Raw genomic sequence first — 14,945 nt, 5'->3', positions numbered from 1 at the left:
AGAAGAAAGAAAAGAAAAACCCAACAACTCTGAATTGCTGACCCCCAAAATTGCTACCTTCTTATCGTGAAAACTGCTAATTAAAGGTAACTTTAATTAGCTTTCCATTCAGAACTGTATTTCAGAATAACTCAACAGCCTGGGGTGATGGCGAAAAAAATTTTTATAGATGAATGCCAGCTAATAAATATAATAAAAATATACTGTACTGTAATTATGTGAAACTGTATTCTAAAACACAACAGAACTAAAGGCTTGTCTTTTTATAATAATTTTGGTAAGAAATAATGGAATTAACTAACAGGCATATCAAAATCATGTCTTTAATCTGAAAATGCTCTATTAATATCTATAAAAATAAGCATCTGCTTAAATAGGTAGTGAATCATTCTTTCAAAGCAAATTGAATTTCTTCTACTCACTTCAAGCAATGCTTTTGTTAATCTCTGTACGTTTCTTTCTTTCTTTTCCAGCTCTTCCATCATCTTTTGAGTGGTCAGTTTTTCTTTAGAAAGCTTTCCTTGCATAGACTAGAATTTTTTAAAAATTGGAAAGCAAAACAGGTTAACATGTAAAGAGAAATCTCAAACAGAAGTAAGTTGGAATGTTGGCTCTGAATACTTTAGATCTTCTTTCCTCCCTATCCCCTTGGAGAATGAAGCCTTCACTTTTAAATTAATCCTTATCAGTTAGAGAGTGGCTGAATCCAAATAAAAAAGAAAAAGAAATGCCAGTTTCCCAGAATACATTTGGATTTTTAAAAATTACAGTTTTTACCAAGGAAGTTTTTAATTTGTATAAAACATGTCAAATCTGAAGTTCCTACTTAATGTGGTATTACAAACAGTTCTTATTTCATTAACTTTTTATATGTTGAGAGTGTATTAGCAACAAATCTATACTTTTGTTTTACATTTTGCTTACAGTTAATGAGATGCAAGATAATAAGATCATGATATCATCCCTATTTTCTATCATTTGAAACATAGCTCCCATCTTTCAGTGTATAGTATTTCAAGCAGTAAATATACCGTGAACTCTGGTCAAAGGTCTATTATGGGAATTTGATAAGCTAATTTCCTTCTTACTCCTTATAAAATTGCAAATTATCTAGACATGACACTATGGTGAGTATGCCAAAGCAGCATAAAGGACATTTTGAGTCTTTGGTTAGTGTCTTATTTTTCACCTGTATATTAAACGAAAAAAATTCCATACACCCATTAGTGAATTCTAAGTGTTTCTATCAACTATTTTCCTTTTATTAGATGACAAAATCAATAAACATATGACCAGAAGAGAGGTATCATTTTATTTCAGGTCTGTATTTAGTCTCAATTCTGACAATATTTCAGGTTGCTGACCACCTAAATAGCACACAATCTACTACAAAGATATTTTCCTCACATTATCTTTGGATGGAATAAGAAAAGATAGCTATCACCATGGGTTGAAATAAGACTCCATAAATATAAAGCAGTTTTATCAGTAACAGATATTCAAACTTGTTGCTTTTAAATTTCATTTGTCTGCTAAACTCTGAAAAAAAAATTACATTTAGTAACTCAGAAGTTGGATAGAAATGAATCAAATTCTGTAACAAGTGTTTCTTCTTCCAGGGAAAAGTTGTTTTATATTCCACAAAGATGAGTCTCACAGCACAAAGTCAATATGGGGCTCTCTGAATATGTGCATTATTGAAAACTGAAATTTCCTTTGTAACTTCATTAGATTGAATCAAACCTTATTTGATTAAATGAACATGGAGATTTATTCACCTAGCTGAAGATCTATGTTTTCTGGCTTTACACGATTATTTGGCTGGAATCCAGAATTCAACCTAAATTTTCTCAAGATTTGTGATTGTTTATTAGAATTACAGAAGAAAGGCATCATAGACACACTACTCAAACTCACATTCTAACAACAACAACAAAAAACTAAACCCAAGAGGTGTGTTTTCACTATATAATTAATATATATAACAGAATAATTATAATAATGATACATTATAATAGAATATGGTTCTTTAAAAGAGTGTTTTATATTTTTACCAATTCAGAGTCATGTTGAATGTGACTAATAATTAGCTAATAAATCCAACTAATATGTCCCTATGTAAGGCTGATTTTAATCAATGCAGAAACAGGCAATCTTCTCCATCAGAAAAACTGAAACTGTCTGGCAGTAGTGTCATTTACACAAAAAGGAAAATCAGATTTCTCTTATGTTGCCTGAGTTCATGGGAAGTTATCAAGAAGCACTTTAACAGGTAAAAGACATTGCAGATAGGCTTATTCTGAAAGGACCAAGTGCTGTACAATCTCTAGGATAATACTAGGTATGAGTGCTATAGTTGTCTGACAATAACATTTCGTCTGAAACATTAATTACTTCTCTATCCTAAATTGCATTAAGATATGTTTAAAAGATAAGAAAACAAGAAAGACATTCTATCAAGAATAGTGTGTGTTATTTTACAAATACCTTTTGCAGAGCATTTTTTTTTGAAATCTCTTAAGCTCTTAAAATATACTTGCTCAAACTGGTAGTACTTTACAATGCATACATGAAATAATCTCATGTTTTCTGAAATGAGTGTTTAGCTTTGTGAATTTCACAATAACTGTTTATCATTCACTAGACATGTAGTGGATTAACAAAATTAAAAATTAATTTGCAAAAACCTACAACAGCTCTCAAATTCTCAGTTTAATCATGACATTTTAAAATTCTGCTAAGGTACTAACCTACAAGGTCTTTATAATGATCATCTTTGAAGTTGAAAAGTAGTATTAAGCAAATTTACTGTTTTGATGTAAGTATCGAGAAATGCCCCATTTACAAATAGCTTAAATGATGGAAAACCAGGTGCGCCTTAGTTAACAGATTCTATATAATCCACAAACCTAATTTAAAAGGAATTATTTTGAAAGTAAATTTATGTTAACATTTTTACTGCACATATATACACATAAACATGCTTAACCACATAAGCAATTCACAAGGAACTTTCCTTCATGCAATCATTCATTCAGCAAAAATCATTGCCAAACACTGCTCTGTTCATTGAGTGATACATCAGTGAACAAAACAGTCAAAACTCTTGGCCCCTGTGAAAGTTTATACTAGGAGAAAAAAGACCAAAAGAAATAAAATAAATATTCAAGTTACACAGTATCATATATTAGAATTTGGCTAGTGCTGTGGAGAACAAACAGAGCACAGTAAGGGTCAGGAGGCTGAAATCTCAGGTAAGCAAGGGTTTGAAGGATGAGAGACTGTGTCCCAGAGATACCCAGAGAGTTTCTGCCACTACAAAGGTTCTGGGACAGATGGTGTCTTCTGTGTTTGAGAAAAAGTAAGAGAGCCAGGATGGCTGAGAATAGTAGGAGAAAAAGTCAGAGAAGGAAGACAGCATGCAGAACAGATTGTATAGGGCCTCAGAAATCAGTATAAGAACTTCGATTTTTATTCTGGAAAAAAATGAGGATCCACTGAAGAGTTCTGAGCACAGACATGATGTAATCTGATTTTTATTCAAAAGAATCACTTAACCTAATGAGAGTATACTGTACACAGGAAAGGTAGAAGCATAAAGAAATAACCCAGATGAGAAAGGAAGACGGCTTGGAACGGGGTGGCAGTGGAGGAGACAAGGAAAAGAGGTCAGATTCTAGACATACTTTCAAGGCAGTAGAATTTGCTGACAAATGTGAGGTAAGTGAGGAGTCAAGGATAAGTCCAGGATACCTGGACTGAACAAATGGAAGGGCAGAGATGCCATTAATAGGAAGTCTGAAATGTATAGCAGGGTGTTTATTTTGGTGATGGGGAGATAAGAAATAGAAAAAAGAGGCTTTTTAATGTTTCTAAGAATCTAAGACAATGTACAGCTCAAATTCCTTTCCTAAGTTAGTTATCATCTTGTAACTTGATAAAACTTTGAAAACAATATGCCTGGAGTTCTGCTTCTAGCATGACAAGGTGAGGAGCTCCACAGACCCACCCCTCAATGAAATTGATGAATATTATAATTTAAAATTTCTGGAAATGGTCCTAAGAGCATATAGCAAATGAAGAAACATTTACTCAAGAAAATCTCTGCTTCACAAAAGGATTCTAGGAGGAAAAAAATGAAACAAAACTCAACTCCATTTCTGCCTTCTCACATCTCATTGGGATGGAAATTCTACTTCAGACTGACAGAGCCAATAACACAGGATTCCCTCTCCTCCCAAATCCTAGTTAGAGAGTTCTCTTCTCAGAAAAGATAGGGCATCAACATTTATCATCCTAGCAAAGGCTGTTTTAGGCAAGCACATACAACCAAGAGGTGGGGGGCTCCCTTCTACCCAGATCCCCTTATGGGATGGAAGCATACATTGAGTGCAGAACCCTTGACCCTTGGCCCAGCTTGTGGGGCACTGGTTCTATGCTGGGAGAGGCAAGTCAAAAAGACGTAGACCTGCTGCCCCAATTCACTCCAGTGAGTGTTCAGCTACTAGAGTGGGGATACCATTCAGAAGTCTGTCACTGTCCCCACACCAATTAACCTGGCTTAAGAGATTTTCCTGAGGAAAAGTAGGCCATAGAACTAGAAGTTCCAAATGTCTCTCTATAGGAATTCACTTCATTTGCAACAGTGTGACGTTCAAGCCTTAGAGCACTCAAAAACATTGGAGGTTGTGGTGAAAGGCAGTGGGCAGGATACTATTAGACCCATTAGCCCTATAAGCTAAATCCATAGACTAATTACTTTCCCAGGGAGAAACAGAGAAATAGCTGTGAAGAATACTCCTGAGGTCAGAACAAATCTCAAACACTAACCTAATGAACTATTCCTTCAAAAGAGCTAGAATGGATCAGTTTGCAAAGCAATTTATGCCACAGAGTATTGTTGAAAACAACAGAATGATTGGCTGACAATTAGTGGAGCCTAACAGCTGGATATGGTCAAGAGTCACAAAAGACCACATATACATTTGTATGAAATGTTTAAAATAGGTATATTTATAGAGATAGGAAGTGGATCAGAGGTTGCTTATGGCTGGAGAAGTGGATGGGGGCTTAGGGAAATGACAAAAATGAGGCTTCCATTTGAGATGATAAAAATGTTCTAAAATTGACTGTGGTCTTGGTTCCACTAATCTGTGAATATACTAAAAAGTATTGAATTGAACACGAATTGAAGGTGACTTATATCTTAATAAAACTATTACTGCTTGAGTTCCTTGTCTTCTAACTTCTGGAAAAAATGTATTTTCTGGTTTATAAGTGAGATCTACCAAAATACGTTAAATGTGTTTGATGACACCTAAGTATCTTAGAAACTAAACTTGTTTTTTAAATTTAAATCTCAGTCTTTCTCTCCAGTTCCCACTCTTTGGTCCACTGAGCATGCTGAGGATTGTAATACTTCCTAAATGCTCTAGTTCTACTGCCAGACCATATGGCAAAGTTAGGGACTGCCTGAGGAACTTAATAATACATAATTCAACTTCATCCCAGAGACACTGATTCATTAGGTTCACAATAGGGCCCAGAAATACGTATCTTAAAAAGTATTACAAATAATGTGAAAATTCATATAGATTTGGTGACTACTTACAGCATAAATAGGCCCAAGAACATTCTTCCATGACTCAAGTGAGCTGTCTTCCCTCGTACAACTCCCCACCCTGACATAACTGATTTTTCAAAAGTTAAATCCACCTTTTACACATTTTTTCTGATGTATCTTAATTATGCAACTATAACATGCATACAACAGACCTACATGAACAGTAAAGACTGTTCTCTTTACCAGCACAAAGACTATAGTGAGTGTTTTTTTTTTTTTAAGCTACTTTTCTTTTCATAGAAGGCATTATTTGGCTGGCAGGTTTTTCAAAATTTAGTATTAACTTCTGATAAGAATACTTTTAGTTTTTCACTCATCATATGCAATTTTACAGAAGTAAATGCTTTCAAAATTAAACTTTAGAAAAAGTACTTTCTTTCAAGACATAACACAATTCGGATAACAAAAAAAATAGGAGATAAACATCACACAATGTTAATGGGAAAACATTAAAGCAATCGATATTTAAAGGAGCTATGTTCTACCTATAAGACATTCCATTGACTTATGATCCATTTTCCCACTATTTCTATTGAGAAAAACTGCCAGATGAAGGATTTATGAGATTTGCTAAAAATTGGAATAGAATTTTCTTAGGCTGTGGGAACATCTCGATGTGTTATAAATAGAACAGACTGTCACAGTTTTGAGACTGGTGGTTCCAACCACGCCCGAGTAAACAGTCTTAAATGTCCTCTAACGTATTCTTCTGTCTTCTGTCACAGTATAATTTGCTATTGATAGCTGTCAATTCAGACAGGCCATTTAAATGCCTAACTTCTTGCAATTAGTAAATATTTTAATGTCAGAGAAAACAAGCAAACATTACAAACGTCTACATCCTCTGCCAAAAGATTACAATAACAGCTCACTGAAAAAGGCTTATGGATGTAAAATGTGCTTTTGAGAAATAAGTAAGAAGGAAGGTAATGCCCAATGAAGAACTCAATCATATTCTGACTGTAGCCATATGTTCATGGAACTGACATGGAACATTTTACCACAAAATGTCTTTATATACTGTATACTGACAGAATAAAAAACCTATAGGAGAAGCAGCCAGGCTAGCTCTACTAGTTTTATGGATATAACGAAGGGCAACACTTCTAAAAGGTCAATGAGTAAACAAGGTATTTATGCCAGTTAACAATATGACCTAGACAGCTGAACAAAACAGTAGATAAATCTGTATTTTTACAGCACTAAAGGCAATTTCCAAATTAGCATATACTTTTACATGAAGTATTACTTTTTCTATATTCAACAACAAATATAGTATAACTAGTAGAGGAATTATTTCTCTCCAACTTCGAAAGCTGTGAATAAATAAACATGCCAGTGACCTATAATAGGTAAGTATTTATTTGACTTCTGTGGCAAAATAATAAACTATAGCTGTATTTTGGAACACAGCATCTAAATATGAAACAATGCCCTATTTTTATCTCCTATAAATTGGACATAAAATGTACATAGCCTGGGATTTTATTTTTCCCTTTTGAGAGTAAATTTGAACTATATTAATAACTTGCTTATTCCCAAGGAAATGCAGTGCACCAAATCAAGACAGATGAACTTCAAACAAATTTGGTGTTCTCGACAATTTGCAAAGACATAAAGAGGCAGTAACACATGAAATTCTAACAGTACCAAGTTATCTTTGTCTACTGAATACTCCAAAATGGAAAAACATCCAAGCACTGTGGAGGAAGAAAGAATATCCAAACTATAGCGACAGTGAGTTTTTACATAAAATTAATACTATAGTGATTGTCAAAATGCATAATTAGAAATAATTGGGAGGCTCTCTGCTATCGTTAATTATATAGTATTTTGTGTTACTTTGGATAGGTGAAGATATTTGAAGAAATTCAAAAACAGAGCTATAGCATATGGAAAAGACATGATAATCTACATAGGTACAAGCTGGCCATTCTTTATGTAAGCAGATAAGGAAAAATCAGACAGCTTTAAAGAAGTAGGAAGTGAAGGGAGTTGCTCTATTAGGTATATCAGTTTGATAATATACCCATTAATTATGTCTATTAACCACAACAGAAAGCAACAGGAATATTTTTTCAACCCAAAGTGTTCTTTTCAGTGTCTCCAATGCTAGGGAAATAATTAGTGTTCCTCTTTTCAGAATAAGCAATATTTTCAGGTTTTTATAGAGCATATACCTTTTAGAAAAAGGTTGTCAAAAATGACCAAATACAAACAAAATTTCTGTCTTTTTAAATGATGAGGGGCCAAAAAATAACATGAGTTTAAAACTAGTAAAGAATTTTCTCATTATGTGAGTCATATTCATCTCCAGCTTTGCTATTCAAATACCATCTTCACAAATATAGCTATTTTGGCCAGCTATCAGCATTTATTGTCTGTCTCTGTGACCTAAATCTATAGATCTCTGTCTCTAGATTTGCAGACCTTGATGGTCAGAATGGGCAAATGAGATGCTAAGAACAAAAAAGAAAAGAAATCCAAAAAAGATAGCCATTGATTCAAAAGACAACAGAATTAATGATTAGAGTATCTAGGCCCAAATATTTGGAAGTAAATGCATCTCATTAATTTTATTTCAATTCTCTACATAGTTTGAAGAAATAAAAGATTTGTGTTTGCTGAAGCATTTTAATAACAAAGAACAGTATGGCCTACAATTGCATATTCTTCTACATATTCATTTATGTATGGTCATGACATATTTACATGTGACTACAGACTTGGTTAACATGTAAGACTAAATTGCAGTAAGATGCCTCCACAAATGGGGGAAAAAATGCACATTTCAATGAATGCAAATATATACTGAACACCTAAAATGTGACAGTATGTGATAAATGAAATCTTACAAGTCATTAAAGTTTCAATGCCAAAGTTCATGTGTTGATTATTCTCAATTTAGATTGAGATAACTTGTACTAGATTTACTACTTGGAAAATGTGCCCAAGTGAAACAGAAATTTCTTGAATTATGGTCCAGAATAAGTCACATAACAATGGCTGAGAAAATCTAACAATCTAGAGATTCTAATGGGTTATGGAACAACTGAAGTTATGTCTGTAGGAATACAAAATAAAGTTTATAACCTCTGTCAATCAATCCATCAGGCTCATACATTTATTGATAAATAATACAACCAAAAGACAAACGAAGACTGTATATAATGGCAAATCATTTACTACTTTTACTTTGATTTTAAGAAGTAACAATAAAATTAGGAGGTATAAAGCTAAACATTTTTCAGCAAAAGATGTCCAATGGCTTCCCATCACACTTAGAATAACTACCTCACAATTCCTGAACTCCAGGCTAACAGACTGTGCTGTTCTTAGAGCATACCAGTTATATAAAGGGCACTTGTTGCTCCCTTTGCTTGAAATGCTCTTGCCCTGGATGTCCTCATTCAGATCCCTGTTCAAATATTGCCTCTTCAGGAAAAACATCATGACCACTCTATTAAATGTAGCACTCTCTAGCCTACCTAATTTTTTAAAATAACATTTTTAACAGCAATTTTTTTCATAGCACCTGGCATTCATTATATTGGTTTTGTATTCTCTCCAACTCACCCCACTAGAATGGTCAGGCATGTGACTTGTTCACTGATGAATCTTTATAATTTTTGAAGGATTAATTTACCAAACAGCAAAAACTGGAAGATTAATATTAAAGAATTTGCAACTCTACCTCAGTGCTATACATATTATCTTTCCATACAATATATGCATGCTTTAATATCTGCAGGTTAAATAAGCATTAAGAGTATATCAGAATATAGCTAAACTAAAATAAGCATAAAATATTCCTTACCTGAATTTCTAAAATCATTCTGTCAATCTCATCTTGTTGGCTGTCTATTATCTAAAACAAAAAAATAAATACATCTGATTCAAATACTTTTTACATGGCTTCTTAAAAGTACCAACATTGCAAGAAAACATAGCACAGAAATTTATAAATTTATTGTTAAGAAGGGTCTTTTTAAAAAACTGAAAGTATCCTTATGATTTGGATCACACAAGTATAAAACCACAAAAGACTTCCTCTAGTTCTTGATACAACTTTTCTCAAATTTATACAATTTTTAAGAATAACTTTGAGACAGACTGAATAATTAAGGAAGGAAAAAGATATCCTTTTGTTTTGACTTTTATTTCAATTATTTAATTTGGTTTGAATTGCTATGGTCCTTCAAAGACATTCAAACTAGAAATTATATAAGCAATTAAATATTAACAAAATATAAATCACATAAAGTAGCTATAAATTATGTATCCATACACACATATCCACTTAGTATGGATTTCACGTTTATGATCAAGGTATCTACTGACCTTACTAGCAGTCTCATTTTGTTGTCTGAGATTATCATTTTCATTCTGAAGCTGTTTTGCATCTAACATGGGAAGGCGGATTCCATCTTCAAGGCATCTTTCTACTTTTTGTTGCAAACTATTTCAAAAGACAATTATATGATGAAAATAAGCTGTATTTGCTGATTTCGGTAATGATTTCAACATAACTGATGTCCTTTTTAGGTTCTACATTTTTTAATCAACCAATAAGCAAGACCCACAGACAGTATATGAAAAAGTGTTATCTATATTTCATACAAGTAAGAAGGGTCCATAGTTAGCTAGAGGCTGATCATCTTTTCAGAAATGGCAAATTTGAGACCAGAGTTGCTCAGTATGTGACATCCTTAGGCCCAGATGAAGTTCATCATTACCCAAATCTGAGCTCTGAAGTGTAACTCGTGTTCTTTACTTTTCCTCTAAAAGCAGGGTTCCTTGATTAAGATGACTGTTGTACAGAACCTAAGAATATGTATACACATCTTTTGTCCTTTATTCTAAGCTCAGCAGAAGTTTGCTTGTAAGAATAGCTGTTGCCTAAACCATCAGAATTACATTTCCCTTTCATTTCCTTTTTTTTTTTTTTTTTTTTTACTTTTACTTTAGGTTTACGGGTACACATGCTGGTTTGTTACACAGATAAACTCGTGTCATGGAGGTGTGCTGCACAGATTATTTTGTCACCCAGGTACTAAGCCTACTACCCAAGTTATTTTTTCTGCTCCTCTCCTTCCTCCCACCCTCCACCTTCAAGTAGGCCCTAGTGTCTGTTGTTCCCTTCTCTGTGTTCGTGAGTTCTTCTTCATTATAACTTGACAGAACACTTTCTTATGCTATCCATGGAACACAGTTGCATTTTAGAAGGGGAAACAACAAAAGTAAGACTGCAGATTCAAAATAAAAAGGCAAAGGGGGCAGAGGGGGAAGGTGCTAGAAAGGAAGAATAGTAATGTTTGGTTAAAAGAAGTCACATCATTAGACAATAATTACCAAAACAAAACCAAAATAATAGCAGCAAGAAACCGGAAATAGCTCTACTTTAGCTTGAATAGTACTCAAGCTTTGCAGAGTACTAAAAGGAAGACTTCTTATAAATTGGGTTTTGATATTTTCATTATTTTTCTTTTTTTCAAGAATTATGGCTATTCTATGCTTTGTCTTTCAAAAACAGAAGAAATGTCCTATCTAGATTGTGAAAAGAGTACTGACAGTCCTAGATGGTACAATAAGGGCCTCAGATGTTTACAAATAATGGTGCCAGAGAAATCTGTATTTATTATCGATGTAGTATACTGCTGTGTAATATACTGTCATAATTATTTGCTTTTTTCAGTCTAAAGTGTAAAACAAATTATTTCTATTTCAGAATGAGTTTTTTGTTTTGTGTTTTGTTTTACCAATTCAGTGTCAAGACACTACTTCCAGACATTTCATGAGAAACAATATGCATTAAAAATATTAAAGTCTTTCAAATAAAAAAAATGAGCCGGCTATGAAGAGAAGAACTGTCATGGCAAAATACCCAATAAATTTTATTTCATGTATACATTTTTAGGTTATATAACATGTTTAATTCAAAAAGTAAAGTATCTCTTAAAGTGGTACCTACTACTGCATTACTAAGGAGCTCACCCATCTTTTTTACTTTAATTTTCATGTCGAATGGGAAGCTTTTCTTATTTATTGTATAAATTGCAAAGGTTCTTAAGTATTCAGAGAACAGGAAACTTAGAAATATTACATAAAACAGATAAATGTAATTATATAATTCACAGTCACATATACTTCTGAAGTTCTTTGGAACTCAAGGAATATTATATTATAGAGCTGAAAAAACTGTGATAGCATCCTCAACCCTTTGATCTTTCATATCTATTTGAAATCAAGAGAAATTTTCAGACATGGTATCATCTCTGATAGTATCAAGATGAAATTTAAAAGTGGAAAATGTTATCTCAAATGCACCGTACTAAATCTTTCCAAAACAAGAATATGAGGCTCAGTGTTTCCACAGAACCTAATAAAAGATAAAGTCTAAATAAAAGAGAAAGCATATAATCATATAAATATGTAAAAGCACACAACAGAACAAAGCAACATTCAAATTATTTTCAGGTGTTGCTAATTCTGTTCCTAAAGCAACATAGCTTTAATTTATAATTATAATGCTCTATATGACAGAACAGATATAGTGTCTCTTTTCATTTTATCAGTAAAGATGAAAGAAAAAGCTATATGGTTGAATTAGTGCAGATCAGGAAGCTGTTCTGACACTAAAGAACAGGGCATAAGATGAAAAGTTATAGAAAGGAAAATTTAAGAACAAGCAGCAGAAAATAGGAGACAAAAGCAGAATTAAAGGTATATGATTTTTTTTGGGAGCTGAGATGATGAGAAACATGTGTTTTCTCATTCAAACTGAATTGTCCCAGAAATCAAAAATTTTTATGCACTGAAACCCAAGGAAAAAAGTAGGACAAGGCATATTTAAGACTCAAAAGTAGTAGTAAAGCAATATTGATATGAAATTAACACGGAATCAGATGGATTTTTATTTAAAAGCTAAGAATAAATTGAATTGTAAAATTGATGTATGAAGATTGCATTTCTTGCATTTCGCTTCTGTTCCTTTGTTGTTTTATTCTTCAGGATAGTTTTATCTATTTATAGTTGGTAATATTAAGGTTTAAGTTTTGCAAAACAGAACATCCATATCTATACATATAAAATACTTCCTTAGGTTTTTCAGGGATCCAATATTAATTTCCAAGTTTAATAAACACAAACTGAATTTGCAAATGGTACTTACAACTGTATTAATTGAGTCCCATGAGGCAAGATATGTAAGTAAATCTGGAAGATAGATAGCAAAACTGCAGTATCTTTTACTTGCAGTAAAGTGAAATAGGAGCCAATTACTTCAATTTGATATATTCCATTAAGGAGTGCAGTTCGAGTATTTTGCTGGCCCCTTTTTTGTTATTTACAATTTTTACTTATTTTTTTTTTAAGCCATTAGATAAAGGGTTTGTATTAATATTTTCAGTCTTCATTTGTATGAGTTTTTATTTTTACTATTTTCAACAGAAACTTTCGGCAAGATATCAATATATTGTTGAGCCTCCCTAATCCAAAAACCTGCAATCTGAAATGTTTCAAAATCCAAAACTTTTTGAGCATGGAAATGATGCTCAAAGGAGATGCTCATTGGAGCATTTCAGATTTTGGATTGTCAGATTAGAGATGTTCAGTGGGTAAGTACTTGGCAAATATTCCAAAATCCGAAAAAATCTGAAATCTAAAACATTCCTGCTCACAAGCAGTTTGGAAAAGGGATGAGCATCCTGTAGTACATCTTTAAATTAAGTAGAGTAAAAAAACTTATAAATTAGTTTAAGTAAAATGTTTTATGAAAAATATGAATAAAATAACATAAAAGGATTCAGAAAATTTTCTTACCTCTGAACAGTAGTTACTAACTCCTTTTCTTTCTTTTTCTGGCATATTAACTGTGTCTCTTTATCTTGACACTGCTTTTTAATCTCTTCAGTTTTTTTTTCTGTATCTATCAAAGCCTCTTGTAAATTCTTATTTTTTTCTTCCAGAATCTGCAGCTAAGGAGAAATTTTTTACAGTTCATTACACATGAAATATTAAATATGCTTCTATTAGAAACTGTTACCGTGTTGGCAGGGATTGACAGACTTGTAGCTAAAAAAAAGAAATCACACTGCATTTTATCTAGAGTATTTAACCCTCCATCTCCTCTGTGTGAAAGGCACCTACAAGAATGGAATTACAAGGAAGAGAATGGGGTTAGAAATTTGTAGAAGATGGAGAAAGGTTAATATTCTCATTTTAAATTTATTTTTCTTTTTAATTGTAATAAATATATAACTTTATACTGTCTTAACAATTTTCAAGTGTACAGTTCAGTTGTGTTAAGTATATTCACATTGTGCAACTAATCTCTAGAACTCTTCATCTTGCATAATTGAAACTCTGTATCAATTAAACAACTCCCCATCTATTCCTCCCCTCATTCCCAGGTAACCACCTTTCCACTCTCCGTCTCTCTGACTGAATTCTTAAGGTATCTCATTAAGTGGAATCATATAGTATTTGTCTTTTTGTGACTAGCTTATTTCACTTCGCAAAATGTCCTCCAGGTTAATCCATATGATAGCATGTGTCAGAGTTTCTCTCCTTGTTAAGGCGAATAGTATTTCACTGTATGTATATACCACCTTTAGTTTACCCATTTATCTGGTCATGGACACTTGGGCTACTTCCACCTTTTAGCTATTGTGAATAATCATGTTATAAGCATGAGTGTACAAATATCTGTTCAAGACCCTTAACTGCCACCCCAATGGATGTTAGGTATTTTCTTACATATTTTCTAATACACATTGCCCTCTGTTCCTGCTCATGCAACCTCCTGCAGTCCTTAAGTTCCTTCCTGACTTTAATCTTAGTTTTTACAACTTATAAATTAATGTAAAATAAACAGAGAATGAAACATAGGTCTTAAAGTATGCACAGTGACACTCCTTAGATTAGACTAATGATTCTCGAGTGGGGATAATTTTACCCCCAGAGGACATTTGGAAATATCTGTTTACGTTCTGGGTTTGGGATAAAGGAGAAGGAGCATTGCTATTGGCACTTAGTGGGTAGAGGGCAGATATGTGGATGTAGAAGTACACCCTTCAGTGATCAAGGCAGACCCCTGTAACAAAAAATTATCTGCCTCCAAACGTCAGTGGTGCCGAGGTTGAGAATCCCTGGCTTAGAACAACTCTGGGAAGAGAATGAAGAGTAGATCTAGTGGATTTATAAATAAGGTTTCAAGACAGTGAGCCTCACCTGAGTTAGGAGAAAGACTCCGAGGTACTATTAAGAAAAGAAAAAAAAAAAAAAAAAAGTAGAAGTCAGAGGAGCTTTTGGTTAATATAGT

General features: G+C 33.1%; 1 protein-coding gene across 1 annotated transcript in view; it reads right to left on the bottom strand.

Moving 5' to 3' along the window:
* CEP85L (centrosomal protein 85kDa-like) overlaps positions 1-14,945 on the bottom strand; it is a 200,250-nt gene that overhangs the window by 6,697 nt on the left and 178,608 nt on the right. Inside the window, exons 9-12 of the mRNA XM_011937342.1 lie at positions 13,445-13,599; positions 9,965-10,082; positions 9,441-9,491; positions 423-530 (exon numbers count right to left, since the gene is read on the bottom strand). Coding sequence (XP_011792732.1) covers positions 423-530; positions 9,441-9,491; positions 9,965-10,082; positions 13,445-13,599 — 432 coding nt within the window. The remainder of the gene's footprint in view (positions 1-422; positions 531-9,440; positions 9,492-9,964; positions 10,083-13,444; positions 13,600-14,945) is intronic.

This window comes from Colobus angolensis, unplaced genomic scaffold (assembly GCF_000951035.1).
Source record: "Colobus angolensis palliatus isolate OR3802 unplaced genomic scaffold, Cang.pa_1.0 Scaffold100, whole genome shotgun sequence".
Taxonomy (NCBI): domain Eukaryota; kingdom Metazoa; phylum Chordata; class Mammalia; order Primates; family Cercopithecidae; genus Colobus; species Colobus angolensis.
The sequence above is the reverse complement of the archived record's forward strand: the minus strand, read 5'-3'. Positions and strand labels throughout refer to the sequence as shown.